Below are 27942 nucleotides of genomic sequence, written 5' to 3' on the forward strand. Positions count from 1 at the left end.
TTTTTTCGAATACATCGAAAACTATTAGAGATGCTTTATTGAAAATGGACATGTGGCATTCTTATGGCAGGAGCAGCTTAAAGAAAAATTATAGCGAAATTTGTGCACCCCATAAAAATTGTATGGGTGTTTTGTTCCCTTAAACCCCCCCAAATTTTTGTGTAAGCTCCAATTAAATTATTTTTGTGGTACCATTAGTTGAACCAAAGATTTTTAAAACTTTTTTGCCTCCTAGTATTTTTTCGATAAGGCAGTTTTTATTGAGTTAGAGCTTCTTTTTTAATATGTTTACATAAAAATTTTATGGGGGTTTTGTTCCTTTAAACGCCCCAAATGTTTGTGTACGTTCCAATTAAACTATTACTGCGATACCATTAGTTAAACACAGTATTTTTAAAACTTTTTTGTTTCTTTGTATTTTTTCGATAAGGCATCTTTTATCGAGATGTGGCTTCTTTTTTAATATGGTTCAAAACATATCTAAAAATGTAAATCATAAATAAATGTTCATATTATTACCAAATCTCCATAATCGTACTTAACCATGTACAAATATGTGGTGGATTTGACAATGATTCAAAATATCTCGATATAAACTGATTTTTCGAAAAAGTACTGAGAGGCAAAAAAGTTTTTAAAACATTTTGTTTAACTAATGATACTACAATAATAATTAAATTGGAACGTACACAAAAGTTTGGGGGGGTTTAAAGGAACAAAACCCCCACAAAATTTTTATGGGGTGTCCAAATTTCACTATATTTTTTTTAAGATACTACTGCCATAAGAAAACCACATGTCCATTTTCAATAAAAAATCTCTAATAGTTTTCGATATATTGGAAAAAATCGATTTTCATTTTGTAACTTCAAAGGGCTGTAACTTTTTTTATGTGCACATTTGTACTAAGGTAAGTTAAGTTCAATCGAACTATTTTTGGTCCCAGAATATGTGATTAAATTTGTGACCTGTATTTTTGTTACACCCTGTAGAGTTATACTTATTTTAGGTGATAACACTGATGATGGAATATTGATTCCGAAAACCACCCCAATTCCACCCCGACCCAGGGTTTCATCGGATCGGGTCTGCCCCGGTCCACCTCGGCGAGGCTTAATCGCATACGCACCGGACATGGTAAATGTGCTGATTCTCTGTTCAAATGGGGTCGTGCGGAAAGTCCACAGTGCGATTGCAGATCACCTAGACCTAGATAGACCATAAGTCAGTGTGTTTCAGATTGTCTAAATCGTGCCTACCGTGGATACCTCCAGGACTTTGTGGAATGCTCCCCAGAAGCATTTGAATGGCTATGTAAACTGGACATTAATATTTAGGTTCATTCATTATATTTTAGTGTTTGAATAATATATTATATTTGTGTATTTATCGTACTGTGAAAGTCCATACGCTAAATAAATAGTTATTTTCCTAACAAGTGCAGAAAGTCATTCTTTTCCGCACGCGACTGCAGTTTGCCGAACGACGCGAAGCGGGAGTTCGGCAAGCAGTCGAGTGCGGAAAAGAAACTTTCTGCAAGAGTTGGGAACAATATTTTTTCTAAGAGTCTTTAAAAAATTACCAAATCTTAATCAATCAATTTAATTAATATGAAAATACATACACAAATTAATTCTTTGACAAGGTTGTCAAAACCAAACTTTCAATATAATTAGTTAGCATGACGACGATCTTGGTTTCCATGACGATGATTCAAACCGACTGTTATTGTCTACCGATATGACTTTCGAATATTATGTCAAAATAATTTTATTCCATCGAATTGTTGCGTTAATTTCATTAAAACAGGAACACAATAAGATATATTTGAAATAAATTAGTAAATAATATCTAAATATTAGTTTATTGCATGTATTATAATTACTTTAAGGCCATATTAACATATCTAAATTAACACGCGTGCGGAAAAATAAAAACCGCGTGCGGAAAAGTAACACGCGTGCGGAAAAGTGAAACTTTCTAAACTAAAATGCGTGCGAGAAAGTAGAGATTTTTGCACGCTCGTAGAAAAAATAAATATCTTATTATTGAGGCATCTTATTTCCAGTAAAATAGTAAGTAAATTGAAATATGCATTGTGTTTAACAAAAGATTTTAAAGAATAAATTCTATCACTTATTCAACAGCGGACGAAAATGGGAGTCTTCACACCTTAATTTCAAGACGGTAAAGAGAATAGGTGGTCGTTTTAAATAAATATAGCTAAATTGCATCTATATTTAACTTCCTTAGAGCATGGATACCGAACTGTACTAAAGGGCCTAGCCGGGTAAGATGATGAAAAGTGCCCCCAACTCGATTCGAATTCCATATAGGTCACCGTTTAGCATATATAGTGAAACTAACTTTCTGAAATTTTTAGCCGCCTAGGTGGTCATGTGACCCACCTAGAGCCTAATTAGGGTTTTTATGTTTTTATTTTTTATCTCAGCCGCATCGAGAACTAGCGAAAAACTTTAATAAAAAAGTTGTAAGCCTTAAAAAGTTCTGTCCGAGAAAAATTTTGTTTTTAATTTTTGGCGGGAAATTTAAATTTTAGAACGATTTCAAAATTTTAAATGAGTATAAAAAATAACTAAGACATTCGTTTTCACAAAAAAATATATAACGTGTATTTTTGCATAATATTTCACCCTGAATTTTTTAAAATTTTTAAAATTGGTGAAACGTACCTTTAAAAATAAAAAACCGCATTTTTTCTTTTTTTTTCGTTTTTTGATACAATTTTATACATATTTTTCAAAAAAGGTAACACCGTCACTGGAGTAGGTGAAAAACTGAAAAATAATTGGGGTTTGTTTAATAAAAATTTTTTGTAACGCCATCCATTTTCAAGATACAGGGCGTTGAAGAAAACAAAATGTTACACATTTTTTACGATTTTGCCGAATCTACTGGCAACATTGTAATAAAATTTGGCGAGTTTTAAGAGGTAGTTGTTTTGCATTTTTTGACATACAATTAAGAATTTTATATTTATCATTGGCGAGCATAGGGGTAATGGTCTGAACTTTTTAAAGAAAAAAGATAGAAAAAAGTCAATTATGAAAATGGATGGCATTACAAAAATTTTTTATTAAGCAAACCCCAATTATTTTTCAGTTTTTTACCTACACCAGTGACGGTGTTACCTTTTTTGAAAAATATGTATAAAATTGTATCAAAAAACAACAAAAAAACTAAAAAATGCGGTTTTTATTTTTAAAGGTGCGTTTCACCAATTTAAAAAATTTGAAAAAATTCAGGGTGAAATATTATGCCAAAATACACGTTATATATTTTTTCCTTGAAAATTAATGTCTTAGTTATTTTTTTATACTCATTTAAAATTTTGAAATCGTTCTAAAATTTAAATTTCCCGCCAAAAATTAACAACAAATTTTTTTTCGGACAGAACTTTTTAAAGCTTACAACTTTTTTTATTTAAAGTTTTTCGCTAGTTCTCGATGCGGCTGAGATAAAAAATAAAAACATAAAAACCCGAATTAGGCTCCAGGTGGGTCACATGACCACCTAGGGGGCTAAAAATTTCAGAAAGTTAGTTTCACCATATATGCTAAACGGTGACCTATATGGAATTCGAATCGAGTTGGGGGCACTTTTCATCATCTTACCCGGCTAGGCCCTTTCGACTTAATAAAGAGCCCAATGACGTTAATGTCATAATTTAGAAAAAAGTATTTGCTAAACGAAAATAATGTTAATACCTATTAATCAAACTATTTCGTCTTCATATAAAATTATTTTTGTATTTTAAATTGCAAATGACAAAAGAGTCATTTTGGGAAAAACACAAAAAATAGGATGGAGTGTAAAACTTACCAAGACGGAAAAGTTTTTGTAGTAGATAACTTGTGTCAACGGACAAACTACCATTTATCTTAACTTCAGGTGTTTTTTGCTAACCGTTTTAGACGTTAAATCTTCCTTCCTTCACGACTATAAGTTTTCTTTGCTAATTGAAAGCAGCTGTTGAACATCTGATATCAGAAGTAATTGGTTTAACTGGGATTGTTAGAACTTAGAGTTTCCGGCAAAGAAAATCGGTTTATTTAGATCAAGTTATTTGATATATAACTATAGGCTGAAAGAACAAAGGTGTTCTCACTTACTTTATCGTAAGAATAATTTGAATCTTGCAAAATTTTTTAATTTATGGATTTGAAGATATTCTATGAATCTTAACACCTAAATATTCTAAGCTAAGATCTAATCATAAGAAGGTAAGGACACTTTCTGAGTGTTTCAATGTGTTTTTATTTTAAAGCGACATGAGTCTCGGGTGTATACATATATATTCCCCGTATACTCCCTGTTCTTACACAGGGTTGCGAAAAAGTCTGGCAACACGGTAATTTCTCGGAAACCCCTAAAACGAATTTTATAGATTTTGGTGGGTAAATGTCTTCTAATGCGGCTGATATTATAGTGATAATTACATTGTTGTCAAATTTTCCGTTTTTCTGGAAATCTAATGAACTTTCTTATTTCAAATGAAACACCCTATATATTTTTTTGCGTTTTGAAATCCTTAAGAAACACTGATAATTTTTCATGTCATATTCTCTATACCTATATGCTATAATTTCGGAGTTATTGCTACATTTATTAAAAAAACAATTTACAAATTATAAAAATATTTTTTTCGGCCAGGGTAGTAGTCCAAAAAGATAAGATTTTTCTTGTGACACATCCCCCTCCAGGCCGAAACAAAATTTTTTGAGTAGTATAGACATCTATAATAATAACCTATATGTTTCCTGCAGCCGCTTTTGATTATATACATAAACAAATGAAGATCAGAAAACGGTAAATTTTCGCTTTTCTTGTCTATTACTAAAAAGTGAAGCATTCTAAACAAATTTGAGAATAATAAACTCATAGATCATAGAAAAAATTTTAGTATGTCTGATATGTCTCTGAATATGTCTATCCTTATTATTTGTTGCTTAGAAAATTGAAAAATAAGTCATAAATTTTGAGATTTTATAAATGTTCATAACTTATGTAAAAACTAAGTTAGAACCTTCTTACTGCACGGAATACTGAGACTTCTTATGCTTATATTATATTTTAAATTTTAAAGCAATTGGTCAAATAGTTTAAAAGCTATTTAATTTGTTTATCCCAAATTCATTTTTTTTTGCAACACTATAAGTCAGAAAATTAAGAGGTTACAGTAGTAGTGCTTCGGATAGTTTATGAAAGAAGAACATTCATACCATTAACCTAATTTAAAAAATGTCAAAAATAATTTTAAACAGTGTAAAATTGTTTTTCAAAAACATGTCGATTTTTTGGTTAATAAAAATTATTTTTTTCATATTTAGAAAGACTGAATTTTTATACACATTTAAAAAGAAAAACAATTGTCCTAGGACAATTAGGGACGAAGTTAGACCTCCCCTTTTTTAAATTCATATGTTTTTGCAAAATAATTTTGCAATATTTATAATTATTTTTTGTCATTTTTTTAAATTAAATTAATAGTGTAAATATTCTTCTTTCATAAACTATCCGAAGTATTACTGTAATTTCATCATTTTCTGACTTAGTGTTGCAAATAAAATCAATTTGGGATAAACAAATTAAATAACTATTGGACCAATTGCTTTGAAATTTAGGTTATGATTTAAGCACCAGAAGTCTCAGCATTCCTTGGAATAAAAAGGTTTTAAGTGTAGTTTTACATAAGTTATGAATATTTATAAAAACTCAAAATTTATTATTTATTTTGCAATTTTCTAAGCAACTAATAAGGATAGACATAATCAGCGAACGCCATATTAAAGTTTTTTATACGATTTATGGGTTTTTTTACTCTCAAATTTGTTTAAAATGCCTAACATTTTGGTAATAGACGAAAAAAGCGAAAATTTACCGTTTTTTGATTTTCATTTGTTTATAACTATGTATATCATCAAAATCGGCTGCAGGAAACATATAGGTTATTATTATAGATATACATACTACTCAAAAAATTTGGTTTCGGCCTGGAGGGGGATGTGTCACCAACAGGATCTTTTTTTTTCCTTATTTCTCTTAACTATAGGCATTATTTTAGATTCTTTGAATAATTGAGAACAAAAAAGGTATTTTGTAATGTTCCTCTAAAATTTCATCGTTTCTGAGTTAACAGAGTAAACAATTTAAAACTGAAAAAAATTTAAAAATTACGATTTTCTATTACTTCAATAATATTACTAGTAAAAAATATTATTTTTGAATCTACGAAGTGCGTATATTTAAGATCAAACCAAATTTTATCAGATACCAATAAAAAAATTAGGTCCTCGCGCTCCATTAATAATTAAACAAATAATGTTTTAGAATAAAACGTGCCAATAATTCTTACCGGCAGCTGATAGAAAAAAGTTTGAGCTCGAATTTAGGTACGTGTTTCTGAACCATTTTTGGTTTTTTTTTTTCAGTTTTAAATTGTTTATAGCTCGAAAACGATTAACTTTAGAGAAAAAATTACAAAAGACGTTTTTTGTTCCCAATGATCCAAAGAACCTAAAATAATGTCTACACGGGCCGAAAAATTGATTTTTATAATTTTTGTTAAATTTTTTTTAATTAATGTACTCCAGAAGAGTTCATAACCGCCATGGAAAGCCTACTTTGCAGTAGGGATGGCAGTTTTTGGGAAAAACCGGTTTTCGGTTTTTTTAATCTAATAGGTTACAATGTTACATTTACAATGCACTTTAGTTTGCGATACTCCACTCGACGCGATACTCGATATCAATATGATCAAAATTAGTACTATCGAAAGAACATCAATATCAATATAATAGGTCTAGATCCTGCGTACTAAAAAAAAGTTGATTAAGAGCAAGCTGAAAATTTGTTAATAGCTTAAGGGTGTTTAGTCGGACAAACTTTGATATATTGGAACACTGGAACAGGGGAAGTTTTAATTGTGGAACAAGTTAAAAATTTGGAACGTCAGACTACAAAAACATCAGATGTATTTTGTCCGACAGAACTTCCAATTGATTTGTTACCCTTTCATTAAACTCTCTTGCAAAAATCAGAATGTTATTACTGACCAACATGATTCCTGACATTTGACATATTCTTCGTATTCCACTCATTAAAATGCCCAGTTGGTGATAAACACCAGTCTGATTTTGGTATGAGAGTTTAATGAAAGGGCAACAAATCAATTGAAAGTTCTGTCTGACAAAATACATCTGACGTTTTCGTAGTCTGACGTTCCAAATTTTTAACCTGTTCCACCACCTGTATTAATATATTTAATAAATAATTTAATTTGTCATATTAATTTGCTATTCTAGTTGGGAATAAGCTAATCTTGTGGCTTAGTCCCAACTAAAATAGTAAATTGATATGACAAAGTATTAATTTGTAAAAGTAAAATAATAATATTCTCCTGACTTATGCGTTTTATTCATTTTGTAAAGATTGTTTTTGTCGGTACTTTATACATGAGCTGCTAATTACCATAATATTTTCTCAGATGGGTTTTCACACAATAATAATAAAGGCAACAACACCGTAATCTTTTTCCAGGGTATGCGTAAACATCAACCCCTCTTTTCAAATAAAATCGCCTGTTAGATTTACAAAAGTTTTTATTTATTTGTTAAGTCTTTATTTGGCTTCAAATGTTTATTACTTGTGAATAAATATTTTTTCTACAAGAGTTTTTTTGCGCACCATCGCACCCTCGAGGTAGACCGCATACTATAGTAGCACCTTTTTTTTTAATGTAGACAATTTAAATTTAACTTTAATCAAAAATCAAAAAAGAATATCAACATATATAGGTAAATATGAATAGTACATTCAAGAACAGCGGTGGGCCCAACGGACCCGAGTTGCCCGGTTACGTAAGTAAAATGTGTTGCCCGGATAAAGGTTAACTGATGTATAGGTTTTTTGCATATTCCCGTAATTTGATAGATCCACCTTGTTGAGGAGCTTCCTCGTGATCTTCGGCCTTCCACCTTTCCTTGTATAATGAGTCTTTCCATGTTTTCTGTGTTTGCTCTCATAACATGTCCAAAGTATTTTAATTGTTGAAGATGGACTTTACTAGAGAGTCGTTGGCTAACTTTTAGCTCTCTTAAAATTGAATTATTTGTTCTATGGTCGGTCCAAGGAATTCGTAGCATTCGTCTCCCACAGAACATTTCAGTGGCGCGTATCTTTCTTCTTTCCGAATTTCTCAGGGTCCAAGATTCACATCCGTAGGTCAGTATTGGGAATATTAAGCAGTTGATCAACCTCATCTTTAACGCTCTTGAAGTTTGACAGTCCTATCATATTGTGGTCATTTTTGCTGTGGCGACTTTTGCTAGATCACATCTACGTTTTATTTCTTCCTGTAGTGACCCTGTGTTTGTGATTAATGATCCCAGATATAAGTATGAGCTCACAACCTCAAACTGATCAATTGTGGTTATGTGTGGATGATTGTTATGTAGTCTATCCACTATCATGATCTTTGTCTTTGATATGTTTAATTGCAGACCAAATATTTGACTTTCGTTTTTAACCAGTCGTATAATATCAATCAGCTCTGCTTGAATATTTGCAAGGAGGGCTCTCTCATTTGCGAAACGTAGGTTGTTTATTTTATGACCATTTATTGAGATGCCTTTTTCCCATACTTCAAGTGCTCTTCTCATAATATGCTCTCCATATATATTGAATAATTGTGGAGATAGTATACATCCCTGTCTGACACCCCGTTCTGGATGAAATTCGTTTGAAAGTGTGTCAAGCACTTTAACTGATCCAGTAGTGTGTTGGTATAGTTAAGTTGTAAGCGAAAAAAGGTGTTGGGGTACGCCTACTTCTTTCAGTATTCGCCATAAGTGTCTCCACTTGACCCTGTCGAACGCCTTACAATAATCTATAAAGCATATGTATAGTGGAATATTGAATTCCCTAGGTTTTTCGATTATCTGTCTTATATTCAACAGGTGTTCTCGAGTACCTCTACCTTTGGTAAATCCAGTTTGCTCTTGTGGAATTTCTCTTTGAAGGAATGTTTTTAGTCTCTCATTGATTATATGTAGCATTATTTTACTGGCATGTGATATAAGAGAAATAGTTCTATAATTGTCGCATTTATGAATGCTGCCTTTTTTATGAATTGTTGTTATTGTAGATTTTGTTCAGTCTTCAGGCCATTGTTTAGAATGATATATTTGATTACAGAGTAGATGAAGTAATTTTACGCCAATTTCTTCTGTGGCTTTCAGCATTTCAGCTGTTATCATATCTGGACCTGGTGCTTTATTATATTTGAGCTTAATGATCTCGATTCTTACTTCATTTTCAAGTATATCAGGTTCTTCTTCTACCTCGTCAGAGATTTGGTTAACAGGTTGTTGGCGTTGATCATCTTTATATAGGTCCTTGCAATACGATCTTCATGTCTCTGCTATATCTTCTCTGTTTGTTCTCAGAGTTCCAGTGTTGGCTTCAATGGCCCAAGTTCTGGCTTTGAAGTCTCTTGTTAAGTAGCGTATTTTTCTAAATAGATCTCTCGGTTAGTTATTCTGATCATGTCTCTCATCTTTTATTCTGATCATGTCAATTTATTTGCATATATGTACTTTGATAGTACAGTTTTTTATCTGCCTTGCATCTTCGTTTTATTTCTTTATTGGCAAGTCTTCTAGCTATACATTGTTATAAATAATTTCTTTATTTATAAAAATGTATAGCAATATTTAATTAACTTTTGTAGTAATGCATCTTGTTTGATTTATTATTAAATTAATTAATTTATTATTAAATTACTCAAAGTCTCTCTGAATTAGCTATTGTAGTAAAGTTATACACATTGAGCATAGTTTCTCGTGCTTGGAATCCTAAACGGTAATTTTTCACTGAACTTTACAAACTTTAATTAATCCCAAATTGTACTCTTGTTCTCCTTTAAAGAAATATTTTAATACTTGAAAACACTTTAGTGAATTTAATGTTAGGTGCTCACTCTCTTTCGCTTGGCGGTAAAAGAAGAAGTGAATAATGTCAGTATAAAAGTTGGTTAAAGCGCAACAAGCCACTACTAGCTTATCATAATGTACAAAAAAAAGCATAATACAAACTGATGCATGAAGAACTGATAAGAATAAGATACTAATATACTGATACACTGCATAAGCTGATGTACTTAGTTATAAGACAAATCGAGAAAAAAATTTTTAAAAAAAATCTAAAAGGCCGATAGGAAACAAACAAAATAAAAAGTTGGAGACAAATGCGTAATATCTATTATGTTATATTTTATATTTTCTGGAACAACAAATTTGTCATAAGCAGTGGCGTATTGAGCATGGCTAAGCGGGTTCCGTGGAACCAGGACCCGGGCCCCACAGGGGGCCGCTCTAACGCACTTTTTGCTTCTTTTGTTTCTAATTTGATGGGGACATTTCGAACTACACAAGTAGACACTAGGAAATGTAACTACTTAATAAATTTTAATTTCTGTGTAGGTACCTACTTACACTAATAATAAAAACGAGGAATACCTATTCATCAAAAAACAAAATTTATTAAGGAACACAGGGAACTGGATAAGTCCGGAATTGGATGAACTAACTAATTCTAAGCAACTTTTTTTCTATACTGTTTTTTCCATAAGTCAATACTTTTCGAGTTATTTGCGAGTGAAAATATTTATTTTTCAACCCTTTTCAGGCGGTTTTTCGCAAATAACTCAAAAAGTAAGTATTTTAACAAAAAATATATTATTAACAAAAATATAGCTTATAAAAAGTGAAAAAATGGTAGTCTGTAGACCCAGTAGAAGCAGAGTTGTAGCTAATGGAAAGTGGGTTCTTACTAGTCAAATTCCAAGTTGAATATTTCAACGTGAAAACTGATTTTAACTTTTTTAAAGTATATAAAATTTATTGTATAATAGTATATAACTTTATTACTATTTTAATATCAAAAGTAAGTTACAAACAAAAGAATGTAGGTCCTTTTTTTGTTTTTAAAAAAATCGTGAAAATCATCTCCAATAATTAGCATCTGAAATGAAATCAATCATTACCGCTTCACAAATTACTTTTTCTACAACCACTATTCAAAGTGCACTTTTCTGCACGGTTTTATGTTAGCAAACTTGATATTTTCTCACAGTATAAGATATTTAACATTAGTGTGCAGAAAAGTGACGTTTCTGTGCCGCAAAGTGACGTTTCTGTGCCGCAATAGTACATTGTTTACCGGGTAGGAAAAGCTTAACATTCCTGGACGACTGTGAAGATTGCTAAGTCGAGGCGCAAGCCGAGACTTTGCAACACAGAGTCCAGGAATGTGGCTTTTCCTACGAGGTAAACATACTATTTTTCCGCAAATCGTTTAAAATTCGACAGATATTGATTGGTTTAAAAAAAAACGCGATAATTTTATTCCCAAATAAATGGTGCTTTGAAATTCCTAATAAAATTACTTGGGTTACTATGGAAACGTATTGAGGTTGAATTGTCAAACTTGACGCTTATAAATTTAATTGCTGGTGTTCTCGAAAGTAAAATGATAAGTGATGATGAAATTTCCATTCCTGGGACTCCTCCAGAGCTGGTTGAGGCAGTGAATACTGCTTCATTAGAATTATTGCCAAAGAAATCAAGAGAAAAGTACGAAAATGCATACAGACGTTTTATGGATTATCGCATGAGTAAAAATACGAGTTCTTTCTCAGAAAATGTTGTAATGGCATACTTCCTAGACCTTTGTTTAAAGATGAAATCTTCAACATTATGGGCCAATTATTCAATGCTGAAGTCAACCCTTGCACTTAAACACAATGTAGATATATCTACATACTCAAAACTTCGTTCTTTATTGAAACGGCAAGCTCAAGGTTATAAGGCAAAGAAATCTAAGATTTTAACGAAGGAAGAAATTGAAAAATTTATCCAGGAAGCTCCAGATAAAGAAAATTTAATGATTAAGGTAATTTACAAGGTTTTAATAGCAATGTGTTTTCTATCATTTATGTAGAACACTAACAACTGTACGGAAATATCATTTCCTTACAGTAAGGAAATGACATTTCCTTACAGTAAGGAAGTCCTGACTTTTTCTTCAAGAAATTTTGACAGGAATGTCAAAATTTCCTGGCGATTTGCGGAAAAGTTCTTTTCTGCACAGTTGACTACCTCATTCTGAGTAACGTTATATTCTGTTTACTTCCGTGGACTACCGCATTCTGAGTAACGTTATATTCTGTTTACATCCGTGGTTAAACTTTAGACAAATATATAACCTATAAGACAATTATTATATTTAACTACAGCATAGAAACTAAATTATGGATGTTACAACTGTTTTATTTTACAATTTTATTCTTATTAAACATTTTACAATTATCAAATAACCAATAAGGATTTAGCAACCTGTGCAAGAGACGTCGAATGAAGTAGGTTTTGTGTAAATCCGTGACTGCATAAATATAATGTCAATAATGTGTAATAATTGTTTAAATTTAAACAAAATTATTTAAAGAGATATCTAGAAAGTATGTATTAGTCTTAATAGGTCGACCTATCTTAAAGGGATAAGCCTTCTTAAGTAGGTTTTGTTTTTCGTTAAGATCCTTGGAGTATATGAGAATTTGAAAGTTTAGAATTGATATGGAATTAAAGTCAAAGTTTTTCAACCTAAGATAATATTTAATAAATATTTTAAAAGATATTTAATTGAAAAACTTATTGCTGAAACTAAAAATTGTCAATCTGTCAACAAGCCAGATGGATGCTGCAGTGAAGACAAAAGGTAATTCTAAAAGTTGCAATTCAGAACCCCGTTTACAGCTTGGTAAAATTCCAACGAAATATGGACCGAGTTACTCTATAGGAGTAATACTAATAAAAATAAAAATGTATATCATTTTTATTCAGTAGCAATGCGAAGGCAAAACTGTCTTATTTTTCACTTAGTATAGAGAGCGCAAACCAGCAGTCTTAATCGACGATTTTAGCTTCTTTTTGGAAGCATTATCAGAGAGGTGTAGGTTTGCTGTTCTATACCTCAAGTGACAAACTACCGAGAGTCGTGCTCGCATTGCAACTGACGCACAGTGGTCCAAAAACCCGAAAAGATGGCCAAAATATGAAAGCGTTTTTTTATTTGCATGAAATTAGGCATCCAGGGGTTTTTGAGGCCGTTAATTACGAATTCGAAGTCTAAATTGCAAAAAAAAATACAAAATAGCGAATGTAATATGGCGGGTTTAAATATTTTAAATATATGTAATACCGTCAAAATTTGTTATCCGGGTATTTTTGATGTTGCTGATTACAAATCCAAAATCGAAATTAAAAAAAACTAAATGGCTGATGCAATCCACCAATTTTTTATTTCAACGTTAAATTCGATTATTAATCATATGAAAGTCAAAACTAATTTTTACTTTATTATTCAACAATACTGTACCTGACCCTTTTATCTACGATTTTACCCTACGATACTGAAATAACTAAATATCTACATACAGTCATAATAACTCCCTGAATGCTGCGGCATGATTTGATTATTCTGCGTTGTTAACGATTCATATTGAAACTTATAGCGCGGAGCGCTTGTACAAAAAATTCTCGCAAAACCAAAGGGGCAGATAGTGGCAGCTAATTTTTTTTTAATCTTAAAGAGAGAAATATAAGCTAAAAGATGATTGTAGTATCATCTTGGAATTCGATGGAATACATAACTATTTGGCTATCTGAAAATTTAATTCTTTCAAATTATACAAATACTTTTTTATTACTTAACTTCAACTTAAAATCTACTAAATATAACACATATACAAATATTTTGATATTATTGGCTTTTACTAATGATGGTTCCACGAATATGCTCCATTTTGGAGAATTGAATTTGCGCACTTCGTTTTCGAGATACACGCACAAGACAGCGCGTATAAAATATTCGTTATTCTTAAGGCTATGGGTACATAATTCGCAAATATTTTACGGCTATCCCTACTTTTTCTGTCTTTACACGGCAAATTACGTGTAGTAAAATTCTCACTGGTATGGAAACTGCAGATGTAAATATTAGGTTGACAGTGACATTGTCATTAGAAAGGTAGAGATGGCTATTTCGGTTTCGTTCAGTTTTTGAATGTTCTTGGTTCTTGGATAACCTTTACTTGTATAAATGATAGGAATATTTTTTCACTAATTATGTATTCAGTGGTTACCATTATTTATATACTATACAAATAGTCGAAAAAGAAAAAAAGTTGTAAAGTTATTTTAATAATGTACTGTTACCATGGAAAGCTTAGATAAGGTTTGAACATGATGTGAAGAACTGCGTTGCATAAATGTAGTATTACTCAATTAATTTATAAAGACTTTATTTATTTCTTTATTTGCGCAAATTAAAATATGGGACGTTGTTACAAGAAATGTGTTACTGAAAAACGAAGAAATAGACGGTTAGCTCAATTGAAGTAAGTACTTTTTTACATAAATCAAATTAACTACTTTTGTATTTTTCAAATTAATTTTAAATTTATAGTGAAAATATGATCTATAAAATCTATCGGTAAACCAAGAATTTTCGCATTAAATTTTATTCTCGTTTAAAGGAATAAATTATTTGTTGGATTACTTAATTATTAGAATTGTACATGAGTAAAAACGAGTGACTCAGATTCCGAAGCGACAAACGAGTTACGCGAGGATAAAAATGAACAATTGTTATTTGTTAATCTTCTTCACAATTATTAAATTTTATTTGATAAAAGAATGACCCCAAAAATTAAGAACCTTCTTCTTAGTTTGTAAATTTTTCTATGGCACACATTCATAAATGCTGCCATATTGTAGCAAAAAAATTACTACGCCGAAGACGTCCACCCACCAACTTCACTTAAACTGAAGCAAAATACTACTAAACAAGCACATACTTCAAAAGCGTAGTACATTCTTCTATGCAGGCTGGTAAATAGAAACAAATACTACGGAGAAAAGCAAATGCTTTTTAAGTGTAGTGAAATCTTCAAAAATGTAGTACGTACTTGAAGCATTAGCATTTACTACATTTTATGCCACCATGGGCACTTTACTTTATAGCTAAACTCATACCTATTCACGGTTATCGGAACAAACTCTTATAAAATAATACATTTATTTGAACTGTAATGACTTGAAATACTTGGATTTTCCATAAAAAATATATAAACAATAAATAACTTTTTAATAATTGTACGCCTTAAATCAATTATTATTTTTCAAATACACTATGAATGTCTATCAATACTATTTAATAAACAACTCTTTGATTGATTTTATTATCATCGTAAAAGCGTTAAAACGCAGTAGCAGAATGAACTGCTATATCAGAATAGCGGGTCGGACACATCTCTACTTGTCACTGTCTTAAGTCTTGTCGTAACACATTATATTCGACTGAGTGCGTTGTATGACAAAGATAGCGAATGTTTGATTTCCACGGACATGGTGTCCATTTTTTTCGAATCCTGAAAAAACTAATAAATATTTTTAAAAAATTTAAACACAAAATGAAAGACTAAATTATTATCGAGGGCTGAAAGTCCCTTAGAATATATAAGAAGTTTCTTTCGAATGAGATATTTGAAATTAAAAATCACACTACATTTTCTCTTAGTTTTTCACCACGATTACTTATTAAAATAAACATTATAGAAATTCTCAGGGACTTTTGGCCCTCTCTAATAACGTGATTTTTCATTCTGCGTTTAAATTTTTTAAAAATACTTATTAGTTTTCTCAGGATTCGAAAAAAATGAATCCCCATTTGAATAGCATTGCAGCCGAAAATACGTACCGATCCTCTTAATAATTGTGCTTCTGTTCCGTACGAAGGTCAACTTTGAACTGAACTGGAAATTCAGATATAGGAGATATAGCTCTAAGGTTGCTAACACGGAATAGGAAATTTAATTCTCTTTTAGAAAATGTAATAATATTCTCGAAACGTTGAATTTTTTTTTACTTTTGGCCAGCTTTTTGGGATTTTGGACCACTGTGTGACGTTGCGGAGTAGGTGCGTAGCGACATCTGCTAAATGAGAGTCAAAATTTTTCAACCTCATAAAATATTTTATAAATTAATGTTTTAAAAGATATTTAAGCACGACTCTCGGTAGTTTGTCACTTGGGGTAGAGAACAGCAAACCTACGCTTCTCTTATGATGCTTGAGTATGAGACACTTCGAGTACGTGTGTCTTCTCCGAGGAGTATTTTTGACTGTCTTCATGTTGTGTTTTGACGTCACTCGGGGTACAAAAAAGGAAGCTAGTTCCTGATGTCAGCCGGTATTGGAATAATTGCTCTTGTATTGTCCGTACCGTACTATCATCATCATCATCTTGGTGCTACAGCTCTTAGAGGGCCTCGACCTTCTCAAGCTTTCTAAGCTATTCTGCTCTGTCCCTTGCTTGCATTTTCCAGTTGCCTACTCGGATCTTCTCGGCACCTTGTGTTACCCCGTCCATCCACCTCAACTTTGGTCTACCCCTTCTTCTCATTCCCACTGGTTGAGCTGTTAAAATATTTTTATCATGTTCGATTCAGGGGCCCGGGCTACGTGTCCTGTCCACTTCAGGCGGTTTCGTTTAATTACAGTGATAATATTTTTACCACCAAACGTATGCTTGTAGATGTTCTGCAGTTCAAAGTTATATCTACGCCTCCATATTCCGATCTCACAGACTGCTCTGAATATCTTGCGTAGCAATTTTCTTTCAAAAATCGATAGAGCGGATTCATCTGTTTTAGTTAGCGTCCATGCCTCTGATCCATATGTGAGAACGGGGTCTATCAATGTTGTATACAGCCTTATACGAGTTTTTTGAGACAGACGTTTGTTATATAAGTACTTTGATATACCATGATAACACCTGTTTGAAATTATTATTCATCTTTTTATTTCCTCAGATGTGTTATTATTGGGGTTAACCGATTTCTCTAGATATATGAACCCTTTGACCGCTTCGAAGTTTTGGTCATTGATGATTAGATCTGCGTCAACATTTCCAGCTCTTGTGTTTGTGTAAGTCGCCATGAATTTGGTTTTATTTTGATTTATATGTAACCCCATTCTCCCATTAGGATTTCCGCAGTTCCCGTCCTGGATCTTGTTATAATGTCCACGTCGTCTGCACATGCTAGAATTTGGACTGATCTATTAAATATTGTTCCCATGCTATCTAAATTAGCGTCTCGTACGATATTTTCTAAGGTACATTGAAAAGGTTATTTTTTTTTGCTGAATTTTTACTGCTGATAGCATCTTTGCCATTGTCACTTTTATCATACATCTGAGTTTTTTTGAAATTCCTAACTCACTGATAGTGTTGTAGAGTCTGTTAAGACACTGTCATATGCCGCTTTAAAATCGACAAAATATGGTACACGTCTATATTAATCTCTTGCGCTTTTTCGAGGATCTGTCGTAGTGTAAAGATCTGGTTAATGGTTGAACGTCCACGCCTGAATCCTGCCCGATATTGTCCTAGAAACGTTTCGGTTTCGGTATAAGGCTTCAATGCTTTCGTCACAGTTTATAGAGGTTCCACAGTAAAACTACTCCTCTGTCGGCGCTTTGAGCTCAAGAAGTAATACCGGCAGTACGCAATTGGTAATTGGCAAGTGGTGAATGCGGGTTTTCCCTGTTAAAATCCGTATGTTTCTATGCAAGTAGCAATGCGAGAGTGGGGCAAAAGCGACTAAGAACATTGCGCGGTCGCCATGCACGACTACAGATTTTACTTCCAATTTTTCGGAGAGTGGTTCTACTGTCCCTCTTTATACTGTGGTCTCGTGTAAAACGTTTGACAATATCTTGTCAGTATTGTACTAAGCTAATCATAATAGAAGCGGTCAGCGTACTTCCCTGAAATTAGTGCTGGATGTATCTGAGGTGAAATAACACGGATAGAACTAATCTTTTGAATAACAAATATTTAATGACTAATTTTGTGAGAATTTCAAATAGTGGGTCACTGTATTTGTTACATTGGCACCTCAACTACGGCGTCTTCTCCTTAATTTTGTTACAGGATGACGATGATATTCTTAACGGTTACTTAAAACTAAGTATCCCCGTCATGTATAACGTAAACAAACATAAAATGTAAACAAACAAAATATACATAGCCTTGTTGTATATTCTCCATTCAAAATTATGTTTGTATACACTTCGTACCCCTTTACTGAATATAACCTTAAAGCCTGTTTGCTCCGCTGAATTCATATACATAATATTCTGATGCTTTATTCCAATATTAGCTTAACTTTGCCACAATATACCAATTTACACAACCGCATCATGTCGCATCAAGAATGTAACAAAGGGGCGACTTCCGAAATTCAATCTCTTTTATGAGCATAGTGTAATGTTGCTTAATTTATTTAACTACAAAATTGTCATCAAAATTTTAATGTGTGATTTAACTCTAATTTACTTGATAGCCTCTTAAAACAAATATGCTATTAAAGTAAGGATTACAAGACTATTCATTTAATTCAAATACGGGGCACAGCCATTAAATAGCGTCCATTTTGTTAATTATATTCTGGTATTTCCTCCTCGTCATTTATTTTTGCATCATCTTGGACAAACGGAGGTATCCGAATTGCGTCCAAAATTTTGAGGGATTTTCAGGTAATATCGCTAATGTGTTTTGTATGATCAATTGCGTTCCGTTTCTAACAATAAAGTTTAATCCTACACAGTATTACCTGGGTTTACAGGGTTTACCTAATTAGTTTCTTAGTAAAAATAAGAGAAAGTGGAGGTTAACTTGATAGGGTGGAATTTTTAAAATTGCAGTTTATTTCCAAACAGTAAAGAGTGAACTTAGACGGAGAAACTATCTAGTTGAAACGTATATCGAAGAGGACTCCACATTTCCTCCACAAATTTGGGCAAAGAATAGCGCATCTATATATTGTTATGATCTGCTTCTTGTTAATTTTATATTAATTATTATTTATTTGATTAATTATTTATTTGATTAATTATTTAATTGTCGCAAATCATACATAAAAATGAATAAAAAATCTCAGGGTGCCTTTTTATACTATTAAAAAAAATCTAAATTATCTCACGTTATACTTATCTTCTCTCGTGGGTTCAGTATCTCTTAGTTGATCCTAATCGGGATAAAATAGGGAAAAGAAATAAAGCAAAATATTAAAATAAACATACAGAATTGTCTTTTATTTATCAAAATCAATACTCTAAAATCTATCAAATCTAAAACCTGTGGACACAGATGTCCGAATGAAATTTTTACCACTTAAATTTATTATAGTTAAAAAAATACAATTTATCGGTTTGTTCCCGATGACTTTGTTAAAACAAACTAAACAAAACAAATTTATGTATTCGCAAGATTAGCTATACTTCCTATTTAATTTAGAAATATTGGAATTTTAATTCATATGCTTTTTACTCAAAATTTTAGTTTCCGAACATAAAAATATCTTTCACATAAGTTGACTGACCTTTTTCTTCACTCACTCTGATGTCTTCTCGTGACCCAAAAACAGCTCTCCCTCGTTGACTATGTTAAAGGCTACTCATCAAAGCCCTCTCCGTTCTCCAGCTTCAAAACTATCAGCATACCAGCACCAATTCTCCAACGAGCCAAAGCCTCTTTTGACCAGTACTCGATTCACACAAACTCCAAAAATTCTCTACTCTCCTTCTCACAATAATACAGAATCAAAGAGGTATTTCGTCTCAATTTGATCTGTCTCTCGTTCCACTTTTCAACACTATTCTCCACTATCAAACAGCCACTGGTACTTGCTAACTATCTATCCACGAAAACGTCGAACTGCTCCTCAGCGATGCCAAAAACATAATAACTTCTTTTTCAAACTCACTCTCAACATTCAAACCACTTTTCCCCTTCCAAATTTGCCAAGAATCAGAAACATTTCCCTTTTCCATTCGACAAACAAACAGTCATTTTCAAAATTATCCCGACCATCCTAATTACTTTCGGGGAACCCTACAATATTTACTCGGGTTGAAACAAAGATATTAAAATTCCAAACTTTCTTTTAAACCATTTTTCTAGAAAATGATAATTACCATCTACCTGTGGATTCTATAGTTCCCGTAATAAACAATCTTTTTCCATTTTAAATGTAAATACATCGTCTTTTTCACTTTAATTATTCACAAAAGTCTTTAATGGTTCATCGGAAAGCTCATTAAAAAAGAAATCCACTTACATCCAAACTAAATTCTAATAAATATTTACAGATCAATATACAGGGTGTATTAAATTTATGTGCCCTCGTTATTTAAAAAAATTTTAATTTAATTTTCATTTTGCTTTTGATTGATAAATTGAAAATACAATAAAATCCCCGCCTTGTTTTGAGATAAAATCAGTATTAATAAGTGCAACAAAAAAATGATTTTCTCTCGACAACAACACTTTTCTATTGTGTCAAAATATTGAGTCCCACCTGAAAAACAATTGCTTTCTTTTTCCCAGTGTCTGTACTTAGAAGGGATATGGTAAGTTTTCGATCGAATATTTCCTAAGTCTTTAGTCTCAAATGAATTTTCATACTTTTTGGCTACTCTGTTTTCTTCATTTATTAAATTTTCACATTCCCTCAATATTACACGCAGTTCCTTCTCATTTTCTTCTCCACATATCAATTTTAATTCTTCTTTTTCCTTTCTTAATCTTTCAGCTTTGTTTAACTTATCCACATACCTTCTGTCATCACGATCTTGACATTTATCTTTATCCTCTTCGTCTTCATAGGAATATTCCCTCCATGATTTAATATCATACCAAAACGAATAAAAGTGTTCCACCTCTTCCTTTGTCGAATTTTCAGTTCCTAATTTGGGCACCCGTGTTTTTTCAGACCATCGGGAGTTTAAGTCAAAATAATACGTAAACACTTTATAAAAGTCTTTTTTTATATCACTAGTACAAGGTAGAATTGTGGATCAACAGAATCGTACGCTCTTCTCCTACTTATATTTCCTAGAGTTTCATAAACCATTGTTATACAGGTAAAATAGTCATCATCTGTTTTGATTTTTTCCCCTAGCGCTTTACGTTTGTCAGGATGTTGCTTTAAGACTTTCTTCCTGTAGGCAGTTTTGACAATGCCATCTGTTGCTTTGTATCTTATATTTGGAATACCTAGGACTTTGTAATGATCTTGTGACTTCCATTCTTTAGGGTCTAAACTTCTCAAATATTCTACATCGTCTTCATAGTCCACGTTTTCTGGAGTTAGTTCTTCCTCTTTGTCCACTTTTGGAATATCAACTTCTAGTTCGATTAAGGGATGTTGCACAAAACGAAGTTCAGGTTCTCCTCCGCCTACATTTTCGTAAATAAAATAATATCTCAGCGCGACTGCTGTGCAAATACCACTTTTTTCAATTCTGGCTTCTCCCCTGTTTACTTCTTCTTCAAATAACACAGTTTCAAAGGTATCTCTTTCGCCTTCTTTTTCTTTTCTGATCTCTTCTTCTTCTGGGCTCATCTCATCTTTTGAGGAATCCCAAGCTTCATTTTCCTGTGTCAATCTTTTTTCTTCCTTTTCTTTTTCTGGGCTCATCTCTTCTTTCGAGGAATCCCAACTGTACCTAGGTAAAAAATTAAGTCAAACAAATATTTCAAAAATTTTAAATATATCAAAATTTTCCGACGGGCAAATAAACTTTCCTTCACCTGTTTTTCCGTTTCCTATTCCCTTCAAATTCACAACCAGAGATACTTTAATATCCTGCGTTGGCTCGCCATGACAAACAAACAGTCATTTTCAAAATTATTCCGACCATCCTAATTACTTTCGGGGAACCCTACAATATTTACTCGGGTTGAAACAAAGATATTAAAATTCCAAACTTTCTTTTAAACCATTTTTCTAGAAAATGATAATTACCATCTACCTGTGGATTCTATAGTTCCCGTAATAAACAATCTTTTTCCATTTTAAATCTAAATACATCGTCCTTTTCACTTTAATTATTCACAAAAGTCTTTAATGGTTCATCGGAAAGCTCATTAAAAAAGAAATCCACTTACATCCAAACTAAATTCTAATAAATATTTACAGATCAATATACAGGGTATATTAATTTTATGTGCCCTCGTTATTTAAAAAAAAATTAATTTAATTTTCATTTTGCCTTTGATTGATAAATTGAAAACACAATAATATAGAACTAATTGTTGTGAGGGATTTCATTCAAAATTAAAAAATTATTGTTTGTCTCCACATCCTAATATTTTTTTGTTTGTTGAAACATTAAAGCGCATTCAAACCGATTCTTATATAAAAATAAATTCTGTTAAACAAAATATTTCTAGAAATGTAGATAAATTCCAGCAAATATATTTTTCTCGAACAGAAAATTAACCAGTATAACAGGGGTAAAATTTCAAGATACAATTTCGTTAAATGTGTTAGTTATAAATTCGGTGCTTTTTAATATAATATAATAATATATTATATAAAAATAAACTGTTAGTTGATATTACGTTTATTATATTTCCCTGCTTAGATACCTAATATTTATTAAAGGGGTGATACACAAGCTAGTAAGTACGCGAACTTATGGCTCGACGACCTTTTTCGCACGTGTATCACTGCAAGTACGCGTACTTTAAGTCGTCGAGTAAGTACGCCGTCGATCCAACAAGTTTGAAATCTTACTCGTAACCCGTACGTGTATCACTGCCAAGAGCCGCGAGCCTCGAGCCACCATGTTATTGCGTTTAAAGGTACACTTATATTTTCACTAATTAAGCAAATTGCCTAGAAATAATTCAATCGTTTATTGTTGAAAGGAGACAAGTTACATTTTATAAGTTTTGAGAAAACCGTAAAACACTATTTTAAGCTATACAAAATTATTTTTGATTATTTGTTTTTAAGTAAACCTAATTATGTATAGGCTGTCTTATCCTTCTGATGAAAATATTACCCTCTTATCTATGATATTTTGTTTGTTACCCACACTTTTCGATTTCGTCTTTTTTTATTAGTATTAAAAATATATAACACGATAGGATACGATACGAAGTACATATAATATAATACGATAAAATTCCTAAATAGCACAAACCACCGACGGCGACCGCGATCTTTAAAACCGCGTACTTTAAGTCTGCCGTGTATCACCGACGGCGAGCCGACTAAGTCCGCGATCTTTAAACCCGCGTATTTAAAGTTTGCTTGTGTATCACGCGCTTTAAGCTATCCTCTGACCGCAATTGGGTTGGCTAATTATGAAATGAAACGCAATTCAGACTAGACGTTATCGGTGGCCAGGTAAGCAAAATATTTGGGACGCAATTCGTCAAGGCCCAAGAAATGGAACGCAATTCGGACTAGACGGGAAAAACATAGTAAAATAAGAACGTGGAAATAATACCTAGAGGAGTGCCGCGCCAGCACGTGGTATCGCCTGCAAGGGTGAAAACATTAATGGCGCCCAAAATGAACAATTATTTATTGTAACCAAAAAAAATAACTAAAAATTCTTACACGCGCAACAGAAAAATAAAGTAAGTTAAAATAATTAAATAAAAATAAATCTTTGCCAGAGCAGCATAAAAAACTAAAGATATAGATAGGAAAACATGAAATACTTAGCTATTTAAAAAAAATTACTTTTCGCATCTTCAGTTTGAAAAATATGTTTATGATATGGTGAATATCAATTTTATTTAATACTGACGACTCTATAGAGATGATATTAGTCCAGAAAGCCACTGCGCATTCGCTAGGAAAAATATTCTAATTCGGATTTTTTGCACAATCTTACTCAAAAAGGATCCCTTTTAACAAATGTGCATGTTGCCAGGACCAAAAGTTGGTCAACAATTTTTTAAACGTTTTTTTTTTGTTTTTTCCTAAAATTATTTCTTTTGCATGGAACAAAGTTTTTTTAGGTTTTTTTGGATCATTCCAAACAGAAAAGGTCTTTAGTGACTTTTCTCTAAAGTTGATAGTATTTGACATATAAGCTATTAAAAATTGAAAAATTGCGAAATCGACCATTTTTAACCCTCAAAAACTACGTGAAAAACTGAAAATTTGAATGTTTCCAAGGTAGGTAGATATTCTTTAAACATCGATTGATGAAATTCCGAAGAGTTTTTTGCAATACAATATCAAAAACCCCTTTGTTTTTTAATTGCCAATCAAGCGTGCGAGACACTATTTTCCACCGTTGCATGTGTATACAGTATTTCCCATTTGAATATACTTGATTGTATACAGTATGGTGCAATGAAAGGAATAAATTCGTTATTTCTTAAACCGGTGACTTTAAGGAAAAATCCCAAAACAGGTCGGTTTTTATTTTTAAGTTATAATATTGCTGCATATACAGTATACTAGTGACGTCATCCATCTGGGCGTGATGACGTAATCGATGATTTTTTTTAAATGAGAATACGGGTCGTGTTCTAGCTCATTTGAAAGGTTCTTCAATTCTCTATTCAGTAATATAAACATGTACATAATTATTTATACAGGGTGTCCAAAAACTTTTTATTAAATTAAATCATTTGTCAAATTGACAAAAAAATTAAATTATTGGACACCCTGTATAAATAATTATGTAAATGTTTATATTACTGAATAGAGAATTGAAGAACCTTTCAAATGAGCTGACACACGACCCCTACACTCCTTTAAAAAAATCATCGATTGCGTCATCACGCCCAGATGGATGACGTCACTAGTATACCATATATGTCACAATATCATAACTTAAAAATAAAAATAGACCTGTTTAGGGATTTTTTTAAAGTCGCCGGTTTACGAAATAACACCATACTACATACACATGCAACGGTGGAAAATAGTGTCGCGCACGCTTGATTGGCAATTAAAAAACAAAGGGGTTTTTGATATTGTATTGCAAAAAACTTTTCGGGATATCATCAATCGATGTTTAAAGAATATCTACCTACCTTGGTAATATTCAAATTTTGAGTTTTTCACATAGTTTTTGAGGGTTAAAAATGGCCGATTTCGCAATTTTTCAATTTTTAATCGCTTATATGTCAAAAACTATCAACTTTAGAGAAAAGTCATTAAAGACCTTTTCTGTTTGGAATGATCAAAAAAATCTAAAAAAACTTTGTTCCATGCAAAGAAAAAAAAATTTAGGAAAAAAAAACGTTTAAAAAATTGTTGACTAACTTTTGGTCCTGGCAACATGCGAATTTGTTAATAGGGGTCCTTTTTGAAAAAAATTGTGCAAAAAATCCGAATTAGAATATTTTTTCTAGCGGATACGCAGTGGCTTTCTGGACTAATAGATAAATCTATCAACCGCCCTTGTATTGACTGTCGATCTCAAAATAATTTAAAGTTTCAATTTATAAAAAGATCACTCAGCAGTGGCGTCAGATATGGCAGAGTGAGCAGAATGCGAAGAGCTACTGCTAAATTTGGGTAAACTGCAGTAAATTCGTTTAAAAATATAAATTTTAAACTTTTACAAACATTATTTAATTCTTTTAATAAAGGCTGAAGCTTTATAATTTCTTAAATTAAATTGTCTCCCCCTATATCTAGATGATCATCTCATTTTTTACAAATTTCTACACAAAAGTTTTAATTGTGAGTGTTCTGTACTGTCGTTTAAATTATATAAAAATTTTAAAGAATCAACAGGATTTTCCAATATGGGAAATCTTTCATTTACCAGTGCTTGATTGAGAACACAATAAAAGAAATGAGCTTTGTATGGCATTTTAGGATACAAAATCGGTTCGTCTTTATGTTCGTAATCGAACTGTTTGCTTTTATTTCGCCGACGAACTGTGTGTCTGTTGAAAACTGGACTTCACATCTAGTTTCTTTGCAGTTTAATTTGCTGTAATTATTAAATTTTCTATCTATCGGAAACTAGTGCAAGAATTGTTTAAAGGCGTAGGCGCAAAATTTCGCTCCAATGTGTTTTAAATTAATTCTTTTTTTTTTAATTCTTAAAAAACTAATAAGAATTTAAAAAAAATTAAACGCAGGATGGTAGATTACATTATTACCGAGTTCAGAAAGTCCCTTAGAATAACCAAAATTTAAGATATTTGAAAATAAAAATCACACTAAGTTTTTGTTACCTCTGTAATCTAATAAAATAAACATTATAGAAGTTTTCAGGGACTTTCGGCCCTCGGTAATAATGCATTCTTTCATTTTAGGTTTAAATTTTTCAAAAACACCTATTAGTTTTCTCATAATTTGAAAAAAGAAAAAATGAATTTAAAACTCATTGGCGCGAAATTTTGCGCCTATGTCCTTAACTCATGTAAAGCATTTAAGGTAGGCTGCCATTCATTGTTTTTGATTGTAAAACTTTGCTAACTTTCACAAAAACTTCATACCATACCTGGACCACATTATGTAATAACGGATTAACCGCCAAAAGTCCAAAATCGAGATATTAGTGCCATCTTGCAGCTAGGGTGCAAATCTATGTATAAAAATATGTTTTTTGTAAAAAAATTTAAAAAAAAGCTGTTTTTAAATGCCTGTATTAAGCGACATTATTTATTTTATTAAAAAAAATCTCACATTAGGATTTGTAATATCGAACTAAACGCCAATAATGGTACATAATCCATTGTCATAAACAAAAATCCGCATCTTTTGTAAGTGTAATAACGAATCAAGCGCCACGAATAGTCGGTTAATTCTTTATTACAAAACATAACATATTTACTAACGTTTAAGATATCGAATTAAAAGGCATCCTTTGTCAGGTAACATCAGATTGCCAAATATGTCTCTTAATCCGGTATTCGGATCTTAACTCATGCATATCTTAAAAAATCATTAACGAATTAAGCGAAATTTGATCGAATAACTTTTAAAATATAAATTATTTTTAAAAAATTTTAAACACATGTAAAAGTCTATTTACATTTGCATTAATATATTAAATATGAAACATGTCAGTACTATATTTTAGAAATAGTACCAAAAACAAATTTAAAATCTTTAAACCGATTTATCTCAAAACTACATTTTGGCGCTTAATCCGCTATTACATAACGCGGTCCACCTATATGTGGACTGAGAATTATATGTATATGAATGTAAATGTTGATATAATATTGTATCTCCTAAATATTTACCTTGATATTTTGAATTAAGATCAAACTTATCCGAATGTGTTATATCACATAAAGCATCATACATTTCTATGAACTTTTTGTGCAATGGCTTTAAAGCATAAATTCTGCTGGACCGGTGGCTGCATGTCTTTACAGGATTTTCCTTGTTTATGCAGATTGTATAAATCAATACGCAATTTACCTACCTTTAAATTTGATATATGCAAGGTCGTTAAATGGTAAGTGTTGTTTTGACGGCGCGGCCCTGACCTAGAGAAACTATTTGAAACAAAAAACAATATGTATAACAAAGATAACTTCTTTGAGCGGGAAGAGAGGTAAATGATATACTCAACAACACTTACACCCCTGGAGAAATAACAACAGAATGCCTCAAGTCTGAGTTTATTGCACTTCCAAAAAAACTATGAGCCAAAAATGCGAAGGTTACCGTACAATAAGCTTTGTGAGTCATCTCCTTAAATTGTTACAAGACAGAATATACAAGTAAAGCTGTGTAAAAGTCAAATTTTCAGACAAAAAAAGATAGACTTTTTGTCAACCAAACCCCAGTATAAAGACTAACGCAATACAACTACCTCAGTACCACAATAAATGAAGAATGAACCAACAATCAGTGTAACTAAATACACCTTCAACTGTATGGGGGAATTGTACAAGAGCCACAACTTTTGTTTTGATATAAAAATAAGAATTCTTCGATACGAGAATATGAGAATACTTATAATATGAGATTTTGTAATATTATACAGGGTATTTTAAGAGATATTTAC

At 31.8% G+C, this 27942-nt stretch overlaps 1 protein-coding gene across 1 annotated transcript in view; it reads right to left on the minus strand.

Moving 5' to 3' along the window:
• LOC126890915 (dnaJ homolog subfamily C member 2-like) overlaps positions 1-27233 on the minus strand; it is a 90421-nt gene extending 63188 nt beyond the window's left edge. The window contains exons 1-3 of the mRNA XM_050660082.1: positions 27170-27233; positions 21029-21382; positions 20759-20951 (exon numbers count right to left, since the gene is read on the minus strand). Coding sequence (XP_050516039.1) covers positions 20759-20951; positions 21029-21382; positions 27170-27233 — 611 coding nt within the window. The remainder of the gene's footprint in view (positions 1-20758; positions 20952-21028; positions 21383-27169) is intronic.
• Positions 27234-27942: the final 709 nt, after the last annotated feature.

The sequence above is a fragment of the Diabrotica virgifera genome, chromosome 9 (genome assembly GCF_917563875.1).
Source record: "Diabrotica virgifera virgifera chromosome 9, PGI_DIABVI_V3a".
Lineage (NCBI taxonomy): Eukaryota > Metazoa > Arthropoda > Insecta > Coleoptera > Chrysomelidae > Diabrotica > Diabrotica virgifera.